The sequence below is a fragment of the Oryctolagus cuniculus genome, chromosome 6, assembly GCF_051225735.1.
Source record: "Oryctolagus cuniculus isolate XC-2025 breed Fujian yellow rabbit chromosome 6, ASM5122573v1, whole genome shotgun sequence".
NCBI classification, from domain to species: Eukaryota; Metazoa; Chordata; class Mammalia; order Lagomorpha; family Leporidae; genus Oryctolagus; species Oryctolagus cuniculus.
In genome coordinates, this window is record NC_142872.1 from 79,548,645 (window position 1) to 79,569,355 (window position 20,711).

The 20,711-nt window shown below is 44.1% G+C and overlaps 1 protein-coding gene and 1 long non-coding RNA gene across 3 annotated transcripts; one reads left to right on the forward strand and one right to left on the reverse strand.

Annotated features, from left to right (window-relative positions):
- Positions 1-388: 388 nt before the first annotated feature.
- LOC127487315 (uncharacterized) lies at positions 389-5,518 on the reverse strand. 2 transcript variants are annotated; one of them, XR_016235654.1, is made up of 3 exons: positions 5,228-5,501; positions 1,156-1,280; positions 389-741 (listed from the first exon to the last, which is right to left on the reverse strand). It is a non-coding gene; the product is annotated as an uncharacterized LOC127487315 (long non-coding RNA). The 2 variants fall into 2 exon arrangements; XR_016235655.1 differs by having other exon boundaries at positions 390-712; positions 5,228-5,518.
- A 50-nt stretch (positions 5,519-5,568) lies between these two features.
- Positions 5,569-16,192, forward strand: MRPL15 (mitochondrial ribosomal protein L15). The gene is made up of 5 exons (XM_051832529.3): positions 5,569-5,705; positions 6,483-6,637; positions 7,280-7,445; positions 10,719-10,842; positions 15,702-16,192. Exons 1-5 carry the CDS (start codon positions 5,598-5,600, stop codon positions 16,037-16,039), a joined length of 891 nt encoding a protein of 296 aa, XP_051688489.3. The 5' UTR covers positions 5,569-5,597; the 3' UTR covers positions 16,040-16,192.
- Positions 16,193-20,711: the final 4,519 nt, after the last annotated feature.

The following is a 20,711-nucleotide window of genomic DNA, read 5'->3' on the forward strand; positions in this document are numbered from 1 at the left end:
TACTTCCCAAAAGACCGCACTGCCAGAGCTGGGTCAGGCCAAAGCCAGGAGCCAGGAGCCAGGAAAATGATCTGGGTCTCCCACATGGTTGTAAGTGCCCAAGTTCTTGGGCTATTTTTTGCTGATTTCTTAGGCATATGAACATGGAGCTGGATTGGAAGTGGAGCACCCAGGTCTTGAACCTGCACCACCATGCTGGCTATAACAATATTTTCTAAAGTAATGACCTCAACGGAATTACCCTATGTTAACAGACTATTGGACTATCATGCACTGAAACACAATGAGGAGGAGTCTTTGGGAATGTGCAAGGTTTTCCCAAGAGACTTCAAGTTATATTATCTTCAGAGGCTCATTTTATTCTTTTAATGCAATGATTCAGTAGTCACTTTTTTTCTTTAAAAGATTTATTTATGTGGAAGTCAGAGTTACACAGAGAGAGAAGGAAGAGGCAGAGAGAGATAGAGAGTGAGAGGTCCTCCATTCGCTGGTTCACTCCCTAGTTGGCCGCAAGACTGGAGCTGGGCCAATCTGAAGCCAGGAGCCAGGAGCTTCTTCTGGGTCTGCCACATGGGTCAGGGGCCCAAGGATTTGGGCCATCTTCTACTGCTTTCCCAGGCCACAGCCAAGAGCTGGATGGAAGTGGAGCTGCCAAGACTTGAACCGGCACCAATATGGGATGCTGGCCTCCAGTAGTCACTATTAACTGGGTCTGGAATCAGGATGGACTTTCAGTTGTTGCTGAAATAAATGTTTTCATATAACAAGGTCCTCTTACATCTATCAAGTATTGTGAACTTAGTCATCACACAACCTTACTTTATTATTAAATTATTTTGACAGATTTATAAGCTTAATCAACCTGTTGGATTTGGGATAAACAAACATGCAGCCTACTATTAACTGCAAACATTTATTATTTCCATTACTATTAGCAGTGTCCACCAATAGCATTACATAATTCATACCATGAAGATATTGTATACCTCAAAAAATTATATCATATTACTTTACATTTCCTGTATCTCATTTACTCAGTAAAACCTTTTTTAAAAAAGATTTATTTATTTATTTGAAAGTCAGAGTTACACAGAGAGAGGACGAGAGGCAGAAAAAGAGAAAGAGAGGTCTTCCATCCACTGGTTCACTCCCCACCTGGCCGCAACAATGAGCTGGGCTGATCTGAAGCCAGGAGCTTCTTCCGGCTCTCCCACACATGTGCACACGGGTTCAGGGGCCCAAGGACTTGGGCCATCTTCTGCTTTCCCAGGACATAGCAGCTGGATCAGAAGTGGAACAGCTGGGATTCAAACCGGTGCCCATATGGGATGCCAGCACTGCAGGTAGCAGCTTTACCTGCTACACCACAGCACTGGCCCCAAGTAAAAGCTTTTACCATAAAATAATTACTGATATTAATATTCAATCAGAAATTCACTAATAGAAGCGATGTTTTAAAAAGATTTATTTATATCTACTTATTATTTATTTATTTGAAAGGCAGTGCAACAGAGACAAAGAGATCTTCTACCCACTGGTTCCCAAGGCCAGGGCTGCACTAGGCTGCAGTCAGGACCCAGGAAGTCCATCCAGGTCTCCCACATGGGTGTCAGAGGCCTAAATACTTATACCATCATCTGTTGCTTTCCTAGGAGCATTAGCAGGAAGCTGGATCAGATGCAGAGTAGCCCAGATTCCAACAAGCACTCTGATATAAGATTCTGGCATCAAAAGCAGTGGCTTAACCTGCTGAATCACAACATCAGCCTCCCAACAATTTTTTTTTTTAATGTATTTATTTATTTGCAAGTCAGAGTTACACAGAGAGAGGAGAGGTAGAAAGAGAGTCTTCCATCCAATGGTTCACTCCCCAGTTGGCTGCAAGGGCCAGAGCTGCGCTGACCCGAAGCCAGAAGCCAGGAGCCCCCTCAGGGTCTCCCATGCAGGTGCAGTATATTTTTAAAACTATTTATTTATTCATTCATTCATTTATTTAAGTCAGAGTGGGTCATCATCCTCCACTGCCCTTCCCAGGCCACAGCAGAGAGCTGGATGAGAAGCACAGCTGCCGGGCTGTGAACTGGCACCCGTGTGGGATGCCAGCTCTTCAGGCCAGGGCGTTAACCCACTGACCCACAGTGCCAGCCCCAACAATGATTTTTTTTAAGGTAGAAAATAGTGTATCTTTTGTATCTTTTTTTTTTTCTGTAGATCAGGATAAGGTTTGTAATTATACTTTGCAATTTTCTTTCCAAATTTTAAACTCTCTAATGAAAAAAAAATATTTAAGTAAAAATCATGAAAGGCAGGAACTAGCTTCTATTTTCTTTGCCCCTCTCTTCTGCTTTTCTGAGCCTTACATTTACGGAGCTCATATATCTTGTTTTTCCTTGCTTTTTTGTTAATTAGGTTACAGGAGGCCTACTTTTTTTTTTTTTTTTTTTTTTTAAATTACTGTGTTAAGGGGGTTCACTGTGGTGTAGCGGGTTAAGCTGCTGCCTGTGATGCCGGCATCTCATATGGGTGCCTGAGTCCCAGATGTTCTACTTCCTATCCAGCTCCCTGTTAATGTGCCTGGGAAAGAAGTGGAAGATGGTCCAAGTACTTGGGTTCCCTTACCCACCTGGGAGACCCAGATGAAGCTCCTGGCTCCAGGTTTCAGCCTGGGCCAGCCCTGGCAATTGCAGCCATTTTGGGGAGTGAACCAGCAGATGGGAGATCTTTTTCTTTAACTCTGACTTAAACAAATGAATGAAGAAATAAATAAATAGTTTTAAAAATATACTATCGGGAATTCTACCCTACTATATATTTCTTTCTTTTTTTTAAAGATTTATTTATTTCAGAGGTAGAGTTACAGACAGTGAGAGGGAGAGACAGAAAGAAAGGTCTTCCATCCGCTGGTTCACTCCCCAAATGGCTGCAACAGACGGAGCTGCGCCGATCCGAAGCCAGGAGCCAGGTGCTTCTTCCTGGTCTCCCACTTGGGTGCAGGGGCCCAAGCACTTGGACCATTTTCCACTGCTTTCCCAGGCCATAGCAGAGAGCTGGATTGGAAGAGGAACAGCTGGGACTAGAACAGGCGCACCAAATGGGATGCCAGCGCCGCAGGCAGAGGATTAACCTACTGCACTATGGTGCTGGCCCCTCCTAATATATTTCAAACAACCTGCGAACTTGGCCCTATTTGATTTCACCCATGTGTGTTCTAACAAGTAGAGTATCTCTTGTTTATAAATATTACTTAAAGGAATGAATGGATTTTTTTCCTTAAGTAGTTATTACTGCTATTTTAACTTTTAAAAAAAGATTTAAACATGGAAACAACTGTCCTCCAAAATACTCTCAATATCACTATTCATGATTACTTGTTTAGAGTAAGCAGGAACAATCCCTAACAGGATGGTGAAATATCAACAGAATATTAAAGAAAAAAAAAGGAACACAGCTTTTCCTTTATTAAACTCACTTATAACAAAATTAAAGAAGTTGGTATTTTTTAGAATAATAATGTTAAGTATTTTGTGATGTAGATATTTTATATTATAAAAATATATTTCTATCTTTATTCCCGTATTTAAAAAAAAATTTTTTTTTTGACAGGCAGAGTGGACAGTGAGAGAGACAGAGAGAAAGGTCTTCCTTTGCCGCTGGTTCACCCTCCAATGGCCGCCGCAGCCGGCGCGCTGCAGCCAGCGCACCGCGCTGATCCGATGGCAGGAGCCAGGAGCCAGGTGCTTTTCCTGGTCTCCCATGGGGTGCAGGGCCCAAGCACCTGGGCCATCCTCCACTGCACTCCCTGGCCACAGCAGAGAGCTGGCCTGGAAGACGGGCAACCGGGACAGAATCCGGAGCCCCAACCGGGACTAGAACCCAGTGTGCCGGCGCCGTTAGGCGGAGGATTAGCCTAGTGAGCCACGGCGCCGGCCTAAAATATTTTTTGAAAGTTATACAGGGGCGCGGGGTAGAAACAGAGATCTTCCACCCACTGGTTTACTACCCAGATGGCTGCAATGGCCAAGGCTGGGCCAGGCTGAAGCCTGGGTCCCTGAAGAAGCTCCTGGCTCCTGGCTTCAGATCAGCTCAGCACTGGCCATTTGGGGAGTGAACCAGCAGATTAAAGACCTCTCTTGTTGTCTCTCCCTCTCTGTCTGCAACTCTACCTCTCAAATAAATAAATTTTTTAAAAAAGAGAGAGAGGTGGAGCAGCCAGGACATGAACTGGCACCTATATGGGATGCTGACACAGCAGGCAGTGGCTTTATCTCCTATACCACAACACTGGCACCCAAACTACTATTTTTAAAATAGAAGGCAAGGTAAATTTGAATCCTGGCTCTGCACTTGCTATGAGATCTTGGTCAAGCCATCTGACCTTGCTAAGCCTTACCTTCTCTGTGAAATGTGATAACATCTACCTCTAGAGAGGTTGGTTACTTAAGTAAATTGAATGTGGGTAACTTAACACTGTTTCTGGCACATGCTAAGCGCTCAGTATGGCCCCTATCATTAAGTGAGTTCCGGATCGGTGTTTGGCCTAGTGGTTCATAGGCCCCACAGCATATATTGGAGTGCCTGCATTCCATATTTACCCCCAGCACCTGAGAGCAGCTTCCTGCTAATGCAAACTCTGGGAGGCAGGGGTGACAGTTTCCTGCCACCTATATGGGAGACTCAGACTGAGATCCTTGCCAGCTTTTTTCTCCAACTCCTCCTATCCCTAACACAGTTTCTGGTATTTGGAAAAAGAACCAGCAAATGTGAACTTTCCAGCTTGTCTGTCTCTCAAATATATAAAATTGCATCAGTAACTGTGATGTAGGCAGGCATATAGTGATTCACAATACAGACGCACGTGGATAAGAATACACAGTTTCAATCTGATTCAAGGGATGGTAGTAGGTAGTAGAAGGCTTTTTTTTTTTTTTTAATTGGGAAGCGGAGAGACAGCACCTACCTGGTTCCCTCCCTAAATGTGCAAGTGCAGAACCGGGCCAGGGTGGAGCAGGGAACTCGGTCAGGTCTCCTACGTGTGTGGCAGGGGCCCAATCACTTCACCCATCACCGCTGCCTCCCAGGGCCTGCATCGGCGGGAATCAAACCCAGGCCTCAGATATAGGAGGCGGGCATCTCAACCGCCAGGCGTTTTAGTGGCTGGATTTTGGATACTATCTTCAAATATGACGGTATATAATTACCCAAGTGCAAAAACTGATAATTTACGTACCGCTCGCGCTTTAAAACTGCAGGGTCCACTCTGAGCTCAGAGAAGACATGTGCCTTATACTACACCTGCCTATATGCAAGGCCAGACAACGACAAAGCACGTCGAACGGGAGTCCGAGGACAAAACATGATAGCCCAAAATACGCAGGTTCACATCCACGAAGATTAAAAAATGAGCAAATAAACACGTCTAAAGGGTAAGGTAACAGCGCCCAGCTTACAAACTCGCCAGCCATTGCCGGGTACCGGCCTCGCGGCGCATGCGGCTGCAGCGCGACAGAGGCGGGGCCGCGGCCGTAAAGCAGTGCGCGGGGTCCCCGTGGCGTCTAGGCGGCTACAGACGCCCTTGGAAGTTCTTGGCCCGGCAGGTCATGGCGGGGTCCGTACGGGGCGGAGGGGCCAGGGCCCTGGACCTCCTGCGGGCTTTACCGCGTGTGAGCCTGGCCAACTTAAAACCTAATCCCGGCTCCAGGAAACCGGTAAATGGCTGGTGGCGGGCGGGGAAGCCCTGGGGACCCGAGAGATGTCCGTGGCCTTTCACTTTTGGAGGGTGTTGGGAGTGAATTTAGGGTTGCCGAGCCCCTGTGTCCTCCTTAAAACTGCAGAGGAAAGACCAAGGAGCTCCCAGATCTTAATGAGATTTCTATTTTAAAGCATGAAAATGTTCATTAGGTAAGAGGGGCAAACTCGCATAAACTAAAATGATTGTGTCGTTCAAAATTGGATTCAAAATGAAATGATTTTCCAGTGAATTTGCGTGGAAAGAGTTGATTGTTGTGCGAGCTGTTTGTTTTGTAACTCACTGAATATAACTGGAAAAGCTGTTAGTTGACATAGCATCATCAACAGAATTAATTCGTTGCTTTTGTGAAGCCACAGGAGTAACATTATACGGAAAATCTTTTTGTTTGTTTCCAAATAATGTTTGTAACAATTACATGTTTAGAATTTCAAAATGAAGATTTTCTTGACTATCATTTACATTTGTTGAGGATCTAGGATTTTTTTTTTCCAGTCCTGGCTTATTATAGATTCCTTGTCCCCATCCTATCCTTGGAACTTGCCTTGGATTCAGGAATTAGCTACGTCTTCAAAGATACTGATGGGGTGTTTGGATGTTTGCCTTAGAGTGTTAGCTTTCAGTGTTTAGTGGAATGAACAGGTGGCATCACAAGAAAATACACAGTGAAGAGGAGAAGTATATACAGTTTTCTCAAATGCATCTATAGGTATAAATTTCTCTTGTTTGCTTGTAGGAGAGACGGCCAAGAGGTCGGAGAAGAGGTAGAAAATGTGGCAGAGGCCATAAAGGAGAAAGACAGAGAGGAACCCGGCCCCGACTAGGCTTTGAGGGAGGCCAGACTCCATTTTACATCCGAATCCCAAAATACGGGTTTAATGAAGGACACAGGTAAGTTTGCTTTACTTTTTAAAGTGTAGACCCCCTCTAATTTCCATTGAGAGTTACCTAAAGAAATAGTTTGGTTTAAAAAAATGAACAAAAAAACCAGAAAATAGTTTGGTAGAAATTTTAAATTCATTTTGAAGCAAGCTCTTGGTATTGTTTTGTCTGAACTGTTTTTGGTATTGAAAATTGGTCTGGATTAGTAGAGGACATTGTACTTGGACCTGCAAATGATCATGATAATGTCTGCTCTCCTATGGCTATGTATAGGATTGGAAATATTTACAAATACACAGTCTAAGCCATTGTAGTCATCCAATAAATGATAACTACTGTTATTACTTTGAGCTCAACTAATTCATTATTTAAATAGAAATTTGTCTTTTGTGTAAATGAGTGAAGTGCATGGTTAGACAAGTTCTTTTTAGTGGAACAAAAGAAGTACTGGTTTTATTACCCTAACTCAAATAATTATGTAAAATGAAGTAAAAGTGAAAATTAAATACATACATTGTTAACAGGAGGATGTTATTTTGCTAAACCATCAAACATAATGGAAGAAAACACAGGACAAAGTTTTGAGTTGATTTAGAGAAGTTACAGGAATCTTAATTTGAGTTTTTGAACTGTTACATTCTCATTCTATAGCTTCAGACGCCAGTATCAGCCTCTGAGTCTCAATAGACTGCAGTATCTTATAGATTTGGGACGAGTTGACCCTACGCAACCTATTGACTTAACCCAGCTTGTCAATGGGAGAGGTGTGACCATCCAGCCCCTCAAAAGGGATTATGGTGTCCAGCTGGTAGAGGAGGTAAGACTGGTGTAGGTCTTTCAGTGCTGCATACAAAGGTATTTCCTCAGTGCCATATAATTAACACTTTGCTTTTTTATTTTCACCCCATTTGAGTTGTGTTCATAAATAACCATCTCGTAGTTGTTATTAGCCCAGTCTGTGGTTTTGAAAAGTCAGTGGCTCTGCCCTGCTCTTCAGAGTGTCCAAACAGCTTGCTCTCTCACTTCCTTTGGTTCTCTTCTCAAATGTCTACATATGAGAATAGTTTTTTTTTGACAGCTTTCTGTAAAAGAGTACTTTTTTTTATCCTGCTTAGAGCATTTTTCTTTGAGTATAAATGAGCATCTGACCCTTATTACCAAGTTGTACTTTTATTTTTCATTGTTTCCTTTATATGGTACAAGCTCTCTTGAGGGCACTACTTTGATTCATTGATTCATTTTCAGTAGTGGAAATATTTTCTCATGATAGTCACTCAACCTTTGTTTATGGAGAAAAGGAATGGATGAAATCCCACTCCAATTGCAGTAAAGACATTTTCTATTTGTTTTAAGAATTAGCCTGGGCCGGCGCCGCGGCTCACTAGGCTAATCCTCCGCCTTGCGGCGCCGGCACACCGGGTTCTAGTCCCGGTCGGGGCGCCGGATTCTGTCCCGGTTGCCCCTCTTTCAGGCCAGCTCTCTGCTGTGGCCAGGGAAGTGCAGTGGAGGATGGCCCAAGTGCTTGGGCCCTGCACCCCATGGGAGACCAGGAGAAGCACCTGGCTCCTGCCATCAGATCAGCGCGGTGCGCCGGCCACAGCGCGCCGGCCGCGGTGGCCATTGGAGGGTGAACAAATGGCAAAGGAAGACCTTTCTCTCTGTCTCTCTCTCTCTCACTGTCCACTCTGCCTGTCAAAAAAAAAAAAAAAAAAAAAAAAAAAAAAAAAAGAATTAGCCTGGAGTTCATAGTTAAGTTTTTGTACTGTTTCTTCTGTATAGCTGTGTAGATAACTTTGTGTCCACTAGAGGGAAGCATATGTTTTTTGGAAGAAGTTTGTAGATTGCTTTGAAAAAGCCAATCTACTGATAAAAGCTTTCTAAATGAAGTAATTTGAAAAAAGAATACCAAATACATGATTAAGCCTTATTTGTCTACCCTAGCTATATAAAGAAATACACATGTACCTTAACATATGGGAAAATCCATGACCTTATGCTTAACTGCATATCCCACAGTCCTGGAGGATTGTGTCTATTAAACCAGCAAAAACAATCCTGAAAATTCTGCCTGAAGGCAGTGATTGAAGAGTGAGTTCTACATCTTTGCAAATGTGTAAATTGGTTTACCTTTTCTGGATGTCAGATTTTCAGGAAATAGTGCATAGTAACACTGTTTTGGTCCTTTAGTAAAGAATCAACCAATTTGGGAATATATGTTCCCAAGGAAAAGAAAAATGAAAAGAAGCCTGAAATAAAGATAGTCCTAAAAATGCCATTTATAATACTGAAGATATTGGAACCTACACCAGTGTCTAAGAAAAGGGAGATGGTTGAGCAGTCTATGAAGTAGAACTTGTCTACGAAGTAGAACATGTAGCATGGCAAGGCCCTTTCCTAGTGAATTAAAAATACATTGGTTATAAAAATGTGTTGTGGTAATAGCATGCTAAGCTGCTGCTTGGGTTAGCTACATCCCCCATTGGAGTGCCTGGGATTGAGCCTGCATCTGCTTGTGATTTAGCTTCCTGCTAATGCACCGGGGAGGCAGATGATGCTCAAGTATGTTGGTTCCTGCCGCTTACATAGGAGACCTGGATTGAACTCCTAGCTCCTTGGCTTTGGCTAGGCCCAACCTTGGCTGTTGTGGGCATCTGGGAAGTGAAGCAGTAGGTAAATGATCTCTCTCTCTCTCTTTCTCTCTCTCACTCTTTCTCACTCTCTCTCTCTCACTTTCTCATCACTCTCCCTTTCAAATAATAAATAAAACTTGAAAAAAATGCAAACCATGTCAAAATGTAAAATATGTGAGAAAGTGTATTTTAGAATTGATGGTGTGTTTTTGAAATACATGAAAAGTTATTAACTTACAAAAGGAGCCAGCCTGGGAGCCGATTTATTTCAGCTGCAGTAAATGATTTATATTGCATCGAGAGTGAATTAGTTGTCTTCATTTTATTTTTATTAGAATTTATTTTGAAAGTATGAGAAAATATAACATCCTAACTAAATATGACTAAAAACAGAACTTTGAAAAGTTCACTATTATATATTCTAATGTTGAACATTCTAGGGAAATGTTCACACCCCCCCCCCCCCCCCCCGCCTTGCTTAAAGGCTTTAATAAAAGTGGGGAATGCAAAGCTAGTATCTGTTGTCTTCTGCCTTTTTCCCTGGAAGGGGCAGACCCCTGTGGAGCGCAGTGTCAGATACTCTGTTCTTCCTGTTCCAGCTCACTTCTCTCCCTCATTACCTTTCTGTTAGGTTCTTTCCTTACTGACAAAGGGAGAAGGAAAAATCGTTCTCACCTACATCATGCAGCACAGTGTGCTCACAAACACTGTGACTAGAGTGCTGGAGTAGAATTCTAGCCTTGTGATCTCAGGCATATTGCTTAAACCTGTGCTTCAGCAACCTCATCTGTGAAGCTGGTATGGTAGTGATCCTGTCATGGGCTGTGATGACAATCAGTAATCCTTTTTTAATGAAGTACCAGGAATGGGTGTCTTCTGAGTACATAAAATGGATGGAAATGTAGTCCTTTGTATTGCCAGTGATTGAAATTGGTGAAACACAGTATCCTAAATAAAATGTAAAGCAGTATAATACATCACACCTGAAAGCAGAGACACTTACTTATTTTTAAAGATTTACTTATTTGAAAGTCAAAAAGAGTTGCAGAGAAAGAGGGAGAGACAGAAAAATCTTCTATTCCCAAATGACTGCAACAGCTGAGACTGGTCCAGGTTGAAGCCTGGAGCCTTGAACTCTGTCCTGGTCTCCCATGTGGGTGGCAGGGGCCCAAATGCTTGGGCCATCTTCTGCAGCTTTCCTAGGTGTGTTAGCAACCAGCTAGTTTGGAAAGGAACACCTGGGACTTGAATGGGCACACATATGGGATCCTGACATCACAGGCAGCAGTTTAACCCATTGCATCACAATGCTGGCCCCTAAAGCAGAGATATTTAAAATAGAAATTAACTGTTATATCATAGGTACTTTGGAGGGAAAACACAGTTTAGAAAGGAAGTCTGTCATTTGTTTACTTTTGGCTACTGTATTTACTAACAGACTCTGTTTGGACGCCATGTAGGGTGCTGACACCTTCAAGGCAAAAGTTAATATTGAAGTACAGATGGCTTCAGAACTAGCCATTGCTGCAATCGAGAAGAACGGCGGTGTTGTCACTACAGCCTTCTATGACCCGAGAAGTCTGGGTAAGCTTTCTGTGTGGTCGTTATCTTCTTTCCCTCTTTGTCTCATATTGCCTGCTGCTTTTTTTTTTTTTTTTTGACAGGCAGAGTTGACAGTGAGAGAGAGAGACAATGGTCCTCCTTTGCCATTGGTTCAGCCTCCAATGGCTGCCGCGGCCGGCGCACCGCGGCCGGTGCACCGCGCTGATCCAATGGCAGGAGCCAGGTACTCATCCTGGTCTCCCATGGGGTGCAGGGCCCAAGTACTTGGGCCATCCTCCACTGCACTCCCTGGCCACAGCAGAGAGCTGGCCTGGAAGAGGGGCAACTGGGACAGAATCCAGCGCCCCGACTGGGACTAGAACCCAGTGTGCCAGCGCCACAAGGCAGAGGATTAGGCTAGTGAGCTGCGGCGCCAGCACCTGCTGCTTTTGAATTAGTTGGTGAAGAGTAAACCTTGGTAGTTGTTGTTTGGGCTGCGTGTATCACATGAGCTATTATGATGTAATGAGTAAAGCTTGTTGCTGACTGATGGGCCAAGGGGCAGAGAGCCTCTGGTCCACTCCTCTGCGCTCCAGATTCTCCCCAGCACCTCCCCCTCAATACCTCATAGGGATCTCAAGCCTAGTGTTTCTGACGTATCTTTTTTGTCTTTCACTTCCATGTGTGCTTGCACACTGAGTAACAATGCCATTTTTTTTTTAAATTTATTTATCTCAAAGAGTTTCACAGAGAGATAAGGAGGGGCAGAGAGAGAGAGAGGTCTTCCATCCTCTGATTCACTCCCCAATTGGCTGAAATGGCCAGAGCTGTGCCGATCTGAAGCCAGGAGCCAGGAGCTTTCTCTGGGTCTTCACACACGGGAGCAGGGGCCCAAGGACCTGGGCCATCTTGTGCTGCTTTCCTAGGTGATAGCTGAGAGTTGGATAGGAAATGGAGCTGCTGGAACTCAAACCAATGCCCATATGGGATGCTGGCACTGTAGGCAGCGGCTTTACATGCTACGCCACAGTGCCAGCCCCAACAATGACATCTTTCTGCAGTGGCTTTACCTACTACGCCACAGTGCTGGCCCCAACAATGCCATTTTTCTGATCTTATACCAAAATGTGGAGTCCTCTGGACTCTTTCTTTTATACCCTGCACATCCTGTGAGTTCTGTCCAGCCTGTCCATGATCGTCCTGCCTCTCCAGCTGCTGCCCTTCCCCATCCTCTGGCTTTGATGTCCGTGCTCCCTTCTAGCTGGACTCTGCTGCCACCCCTGCCTACAGTGAAGTCACACAGCACAGGGCTTCTTCGAAGGCATGGACTGTCACTCCTCCGCACAGAGCCTCCAGTGGTGTTCATGCCATTCTATGACGCTGGTTGTAATCTGCACCACCTCCTACCCCTCCTAATGCTCCCTCTGCTTGTTCAGTTCTGTCGTTGGTTGCCTGTCAGTTCTATCATTGGCTGCCTGTCCTAGCCTTTCTCCTTCCACCTTCAGGCCTCTGATCCTGCTATTCCCTCTACCTGGAGACTTGTTCACCTGGAATCTTCATGACTCTGAGCCCCATTCTTCTCTTTGCTTATTAGGGAGATCATCCCTGCCTCTGCTAAACAGAAGAACACACATAGACACACAGGTCTGCACACACACACACACACACACACACACAGTCATGCCCTGTCCCTTTGCCCTGTGTGTTGTTTGTCTGTGGCAGTTGTCAGAAGCGGAGAAAAGTATGATATTATTTCTCTGACTCCTGTTTGTTGTCTTTCCCGTCTTATGATGATGGGGGCCTTTTTTCACTGCTCTATTTCTAGCATGGTGCACAGTTCCTGATGTGTAGTAGAGACTCATTTAAAATTTGTTGAATGAATGAACTGGACTTTTGTAAGCTACAGAGGTGAAAATCAGATGTCACTTGTTGGCTAAATGCTTTTTTAAAAGATTTATATCTTTACTTGATACGCAGAGTTACAGAGACAGGAAGAGACAGTGAGGGAGGTTTTCCATTCGCTGGTTCACTCCCCAGATGGCTGCAACGGCTAGAGCTGGGCCAGTCAGAAGCCATGAGCCAAGAACTTCTTCCAGGTCTCCCACATGAGTGTAGGAGGGCAGGCACTTGGACCATCTTCTGCTTTACCAGGCCATCAGCAGGGAGCTAGATCAGATGAGGAACAGCAGGGAGGTAGATGAGAAGTGGAGCAGCCAGGACTTGAACCAGCACCCATATGGGATGCCGTTGCTGCAGGTGGATGCTAACCTACTACAGTACAATGCCAGCCCCTGGCTAAATGCTTTTACAAGGTCTTGGGTGCTTTTACACTCAAATAGAAATTAAACATTTCTTGATCATATTGCGCAATTGAAAATGTTTTTAATGTCAATATATAAAAAGGGAAAAAGCAATATATTCATATTTTCTGAATGTCAGGAGTTTGAAACAAATATATACCATTCCATTTTCCTCATAGTTGAGAGCTTTGTAGAAATATTCACCACCAAGGAGTTTTTCTTTCTTTGGTCCATCACTGATCATTTTCAGTGAGTTGCTTCAGAAACGAAAATGAATGTTTTTCTGTAAAACAGTCACTAGTCTTTTTGAAGGCCTTGTGGCATAGAGTATTTTTCAGGTCATTGTCATTACAGAGTTTGGTGGTGGTGGTTGTGCAGCAGCCAGATGCCACCCGAGGTCATGAACTGGAGTCCTGGGTGGATTCATCACCCTAAGACAGTTGGGCTTGGTCCCCTGGGCAGCTCTGTCATCCTGAGAGCTGTTCTTTTAAAAGCAGTAAAACAAGCCTTATCATAGGCTGACCACTGAGTTGTAATTTCATATCAGAATAATTTACTTGCTTGTACTTTATTTTTCTAAGTTATGGAAGAAATTTTTAAAATGCATTTATTTATTTGGAAGGGAGACAGAGACAGACAGAGATCTACTGTCTGCTGGTTCAATTCCCAAGTCCCTGCAACTGCTGCGACTGGGCCAGGATGATGAAGCCTGGAGCCAGGAGCTCAATCTGGGTCTCCTGCATGCTGCAACCAGGCTCTGTATCAGAGCAGGAATTGGGAGTGGAGTCTGGACTCAATACAAGGGTCAGACCCTCTGATACAGGATCAGGTATCCTGAGCTGTTTTAACCACTATACCAGATACCCAACCCAGAATAAATGTTTAGTGCAGATTTTTCTATCTGTGAGGGCTATTTTCAGAATAAGAATTATTTCTCTTGTGTGAACCCTGCGGAAGCAAGTTTATTCAGTCACATTTTTAAATGTTTAGAATAAGTATTTTGTTTTTGAGGTTTGCTACCTATTTTAATGAGAATACTTTCTTCATTGCAAGTCATTGCTTTATTTATTCTGCATGTATGTGGGATTCGATAGCCAGAAGCACATTTCCCCCAACTTACTGGAATGAGTGTCTATAATATCCAGTGTGTTTTGGACCTAACCAAATTTGGAGTGGGGAGCCTGTGCCATTTATTTGGTGGCTGTGGAATAAAACACACAAAGCTGTACTTTATGAAGCACTTTAGTTAAGCCACAAAGTTCATTCTAGGCTTGATCCTAGCAGGCAGCTCCAGTTCTCATTTCTTTGGGTGGCATTTTCTCATTTGTCCTGTGTTGGGAATACTGCTCAAAAATGAGAGATATTAGAATAACTGTCAGCTTCTTGCATTTATCAATTATTCAGTCAGAGGTTTGTTTTCCAGACACTGTCCAAGGGGTTAGAGAGACAGTGGTTAGAGTCAGGAGGCCTTTCCAACACAGAGCTTATATTTTGGTGATGAGCATTAATATTTACTTTATTTAATACTGGGTACTGTGCATGTGTGAATGGATTATGTAGATTAAATCAGGTAGAATTCATAACAGCCTTGTGAATGTACATATTGTTATAGGTTCTCAGTAAGTTTCTTTAGTAGTCTTTTGACTTTGTTTAATGCTTCCAGCTGTGGGTAAGATTGTATTATTTAAAGCACAAGTAGAGCATCATCATATTTATAGTTATCTATTTGTGTTCTAAACTAATTAGCAGCCTCGTGGCATTGGTGGTATTTTGTGCATAGGCCTTTTCTCACTACTTCACCTTCAGAACATGTTTCAGGTATTTTTAAAATACCTGAAAAACCAGGATTGGGCAGCATTCCTCTGTTGGTTGGTATCACTAAGATATCTTCACCTGCTCTTTAGTTAAGAGATTTCATTTTTGTAACACTATTTTTTCAGAAATCATAATGATTCTTCCTAATATGTAATGGTAAGATCCAAGTGAAGATTTAAAACGTCTTCATGGGGACTGGAGTCCTGGTGTAGCAGGTTAAACTCCTGCTTTTGACACCAGCATTCCATTTTTGACCACTGGTGTGAGTCCAGGCTGCTCTTTTTCTTTTTTTTTTTTTTTTAATTTTTTGACAGGTAGAGTTACAGAGAGAGAGAGGGAGAGACAGAAAGGTCTTCCATCTGCTGGTTCACTCCCCAAATGGCTGCAATGGCCAGAGCTGGGCCAATCAGAAACCAGGAGCCAGGAGTTTCTTCTGGGTCTGCCACTTGGGTGCAGGGGCCCAAGTCTGCTGCTCTTTCAGGCCATAATCAGAACTCTGCTTTTGATCCAGCTCCTTGCTAATGTGTTTGGGAAGGCAGCATTGGAAGTGCTTGGACCCTGCCACCCATGTGGGAGACCAAGATGGAGTCCTGGGCTTCTGGCTTTGGCCTGGCCCAACTCTGGCTATTGTGGGCATCTGGGTTGTGAACCATTGGATGGGAGATCTCTCTGATGCTCTGCCTTTCAATAATATGAAATTAAATAAATGAACATTAGAAAATTTATAATAGTCATTAAGTATAGAGCCAATATTTACGTGTCTGTTTTTGTTTGTTTTTTTTTTAGAAATTCTGTGCAAACCTGTTCCATTCTTTCTGCGTGGACAGCCCATCCCAAAGCGAATGCTTCCACCTGAAGCACTGGTGCCTTACTACACTGATGCCAAAAACCGTGGTTATCTGGCAGATCCTGCCAAATTTCCTGAAGCAAGACTTGAACTCGCCAGGAAGTACGGCTATATTTTACCTGATATTACTAAAGATGAACTCTTCAAAATGCTCAGTACTCGAAAGGATCCAAGGCAGATTTTCTTTGGTCTTGCCCCAGGATGGGTGGTAAATATGGCAGATAAGAAAATCCTGAAACCTACAGATGAGAATCTCCTCAAATACTATAGTTCATGAATTCCAGAAGAGACCAAACCATAAAGATTTCTCATTGCATTTTCCTAATATATAATTCTTGAGATGTTGATGTCAGTTTTCAGAACAATCGTCTGTTTTTTCATTTTCACCTAAAATTAAAATAAAACTGCAGGAAGCAGGGACTGCATGGAGGAACTGGGTTTGTGTGATCTGTCTCAAAGTTGCAAACCCCTTGGTGGTCTATTGAAGGAAGATTGTAACCATTTTTTTAAAAGATTTATTTATTTATTTATTTGAAAGTCAGAGTTACACAGAGAGAGGAGAGGCAGAGAGAAAAGTCTTCCATCCACTGGTTCACTCCCCAGTTGGCTACAATGGGTAGAACTGTGCTAATCCAAAGCCAGGAGCCTCTTCCAGGTCTCCCACATGGGCGCAGGGGCCCAAGTACTTGGGCCATTTTTACTGCTTTCCCAGGCCATAGCAGAAAGCTGGATTAGAAGTGGAGCAGCCAGGGCTCAAACTGGCGCCCATAGGGATGCAAGCACTGCAGGTGGCAGCTTTACCCGCAGCGCCACAGCACTTGCCCCCATTTTTTTTTTTTTAAAGATTTATTTATTCAAAGAGTTACATAGAGGGTGAGGCAGAGGCATAAAGAGAGGTCTTCCATCCATTGATTCACTTTCCAAATGTTTGTAACTGCCAGGGCTGGACCATGCCGAAGCCAAGAGCCAAGAGCTTCATCTGGGTATCCCACGTGGGTGCAGGGGCTCAAGGACTTGGGCCGTCTTTTGCTGTTTTCCCAGGCTCATTAGCAGGGAATTGGACCAGAAGTAGAGCAGCTGGGACTTGAATCAGTGCTCATCTGGATGCTAGCACTACAGGCAGCACCTTCACCTGCTACACCACAGCCGGCCCTAGATTGTAACCATTTTGGACCATAAGACTTATGATCTTTTCCCTCTGGATGTCCCCTTATTGTTTTTATTTATTTGTTTGTTTGTTTTTTGAGAGAGACAGAAAGATCTTCCTTCCATTGGTTCACCCCCCAAATGGCTGCCACCACCGCCACTGCGCCTATCTGAAGCCAGGAGCCAGGTGCTTCTTCCTGGTCTCCCACGCAGGTACGGGCGCCCAAGCACTTGAGCCATCCTTCACTGCCTTCCCGGGCTACAGCAGAGAGCTGGACTGGAAGAGGAGCAACCGGGACTAGAACCCGGTGCCCACTTGGGATGCTGGTGCCGCAGGCGGAGGATTAGCCAAGTGAGCCATGGCGCCGGCCCCTCCTCTTATTGTTGCTAGTCAGAATGAAGCCACAGTAGAATGGGACTGAACTGTAGGCGCAGCCAAGGTTGAACAGATTCACATGAGCCTTGGGCATCAGAATGGCAAAGGCTCAGCCTGTAAGAAGATCAGAGGATATGAGAGGAAGGTTTCAGGCTGTGAATAGCTTCCAGGTAGCACATTTGCAAGCAACATCGGAGGTTAGAGAAACAAATTTCAAGTGAATTCATTTTCTTAACTCTGATTAGACAATAACCAAACCAGTAACATTTTTTCTTGAAAGATAAGTTCTGATTCAAACTCAGGTAAGTTTACTTATTTCAGACATTGTAGACCTTTGCATTTCAGTCATTTCAAAGAGTCTTGGAAAAATTGATGATTAATTAAGCCATAGCAACAATTGGAAATGTGAAAATTAAACTCAGTTCATGTGGAAGATTTGGCAGTTAAGCTTAATTAAAGATTTATCTTGAATAGTAATTAATGATAATTCTGCCACAGTAGAAATGATTCCTAGTTGTATATTTTCTTAAAAATTTAAAGGCCTAAATAGATTGGATTTAGCCTTTTTTATTTTTTTAAAAAAATTTGTTTATTTGAAAGAGTTACAGAGAGGCAGAGACAGAGAGAGGTCTTCCCTCCACTGGTTCACTCCCCAAATGGCCACAATAGTGGGAGTTGAGCCAATCTGAAGCCAGGAGCCAGGAGCCAGAAGCTGCAGAAAGAGAGAGGTCCTCCTTTTTTTAAAAGATTTATTATTTATTTGAAAGAGTTACACAGAGAGAGGAGAGGCAGAGAGAGAGGTCTTCATCTGCTGGTTCACTCCCCAGTTGGCTGCAACAGCTGGAGCTGTGCTGATCCGAAGCCAGGAGCCAGAAACTTCCTCTGGGTCTCCCATGCTGGTGCAGGGGCCCAAGGACTTGGGCCATCTTCTGCTGCCTTCCCAGGCCATAGCAGAGAGCTGGATCAGAAGTGGAGCAGCGCCCATACTGGATGATGGCACTGTAGGTGGCAGCTTTACCTGCTACGCCACAGTGCTGGCCTCAGCAGTGTACTTTTGGGGGTCCCTACGTGCCCCTCTCTGGCCTCTCCAAGTAGAAGGACTAAGCTACTCTCACAACACTCATGGAAGGAAAAAGAGTTAAACATAGACTTGCTTGACTTGGTTGTCTTAGGTGACCTATAGGTGAAAAGAAATCGAGATAGAATAATAAAGAGAAGGAGGAAAAGAGGAGACAGATATGTTAGGTGTCATGCTCAGACAGTACTTAAGGAGCCTGGGCTTAGTCACCAATAGCTGTATCCCAGTCTTCATGTTATAATCATGTAGCTCATTCTTGGCCAAAGCAGGCATGTTCAACACAGCCCATCCATTGTGTTTAGTAAAGGTAATCCTTAAATGACTGGGGAGCAGGAGACAGATTTATTTTAACTTCAGTCATCTGGACTATAAGGTACTGGTGTCTGGTTGTACTCATGTCATTAACAAGGGTTTTGTAGGACAGAGTACCTTGGTAGACGGTAACTTCATGGCTTTGACGTTTTTATTATTTTTAAAATTTTTATTTTGAAAGTCAGTTACAGAGAGGGAGTGACACAGTGAGACATCTTCCATCCACAGATGGTTCACTCCCCAGATGGCAACAGTGACTAGCAATAGGCCAGGCCAAAGCCAGGAGCCAAGAGTTCCATGTGGGTCTTGCAAGTGAGCGGAAGGGGTCCAAACACTTTGGCCATCCTCCACTGCTTTTCCCAAGCCGTTAGCAGGGAGCTGGATCATAAGTAAAGGAGCCAGGATATGAACTGGCACAAATATAGTATGCCAGAGCTCAGATGGTGGCCCAACCCGCTACACTGCAGTGCTGCCTACTCTCCTCCCCTCCTGTTTTAGAAGATTTATTTATGTATCTGAGAGGCAGAGTTACAGAGAGAAAGAGAGAGAGAGGTCTTCCATTGGCTGGCTCACTCCCCAAAGGGCCACAATGGGCAGAGTTGGCATGATCCGAAGCCAGGAACCAGGAGCTTCCTTAAGGTCCCCCACATGGATACAGGGACCCAAGCATTTTGGCCCTCTTCATTGCTTTCTCAGGCCATTAGCAGAGAGCTGGATCAGAAGAAGAGCAGCCAGGACATGAACAGGCATGGGATGCTGGCACTGCAGCGGATACTTAACCTACTACACGACAGTGCTGGCCCCAGACCCTTTATCTTTTTTAATAAATAATTATTTATATATTGAAAAGGTAGAGAGCACTCTTCTATCTACCGATTCACTTCCAAATGCAACAGTTAGGGCTGGGCTAGGCTGGAGCTGAAGCCAGAAGCCCAGAAGTCAACTGGGGACTCCCACATGCATGGCAGGGACCCACGTATTTGAACCGTCACTTGCTGGCTCCCACAATGTACATTAGCAGGAAGCTGAAATCAGGTGCGTAGTTGGGACTTGAACCGAGGTACTCCAATATGCCATTCAGATCTCCCAAGCAATGGTTAAGTGCTGTGCCAAATGGTTATACCCTAGTAGCTTTATCTTGTGAATACTTAACATCACTTGGAACTCTAAGTATAAAAGCAAGAGGGCTTAAGTCTAGATCTTAGTTCTTTCCTGGTATGTGGTATCAGCTATTCTCAGTTTACCTGGCCAGTGTGTTTCTAAGACAAAAATTTGAGTTAATATGCATATTAAAAGTTTCACTATGAGACATAGTTGTGGTATAGTGGGTTAGGCCTATGCCTTCCATGCCAGCATCCTATATGTTAGCCAGTTCGAATCCTGGCTGCTCAACTTCTAATTCAGCTCCCTGCTAATGTGTCTGGGAAAAGTAGTGAAAGTTAGCCCAAGTACTTTGGACCCCTGCCACTTGTGTAAGAGACCTGGATGAACTTCCTGGCTCCTGGCTTCAGCCTGGCTCAGCCCTGACCATTGCAGCCATTTGGGAAGTGAACCAGCAGATGCAAGATCTTTCTCTAATTCTGCCTCTCACATAAAATTTTAAAAATTTTAAAGGTTTATTTATTTATTTGAGAGACCGAAGTCTTCCATCTGCTGGTTCATTCCCTAGATGGCCACAACGGCTAGAGCAGAGCCAAGTTGATCCAGAGCCAGGAGCCAGGAGCTTCTTCCAGGTCTCCCACAGGGGTGCAGGAACCCAGCACTTGGGCCATCTTCCACTGCTTTCCTAGGCCGTAAGCAGAAAGCTGGACCAGAAGAGGAGTAGCCAGGACATGAACCAGTGTCCATATGGGATGTTGGTACCTCAGGTAGAGGCTTAGCCTACTATGCCACAGCAGTGGCCCTATATATATTTTTAAGATTTACTTATTTGAAAGGTACGGTTACAGAGAGAGAGCGATATTCCATCTGCTGGTTCACTTCCCAAATGGCCGCAATGACCAGAGCTGAGCTGGTCTGAAGCCAGGAGCCAGAAGC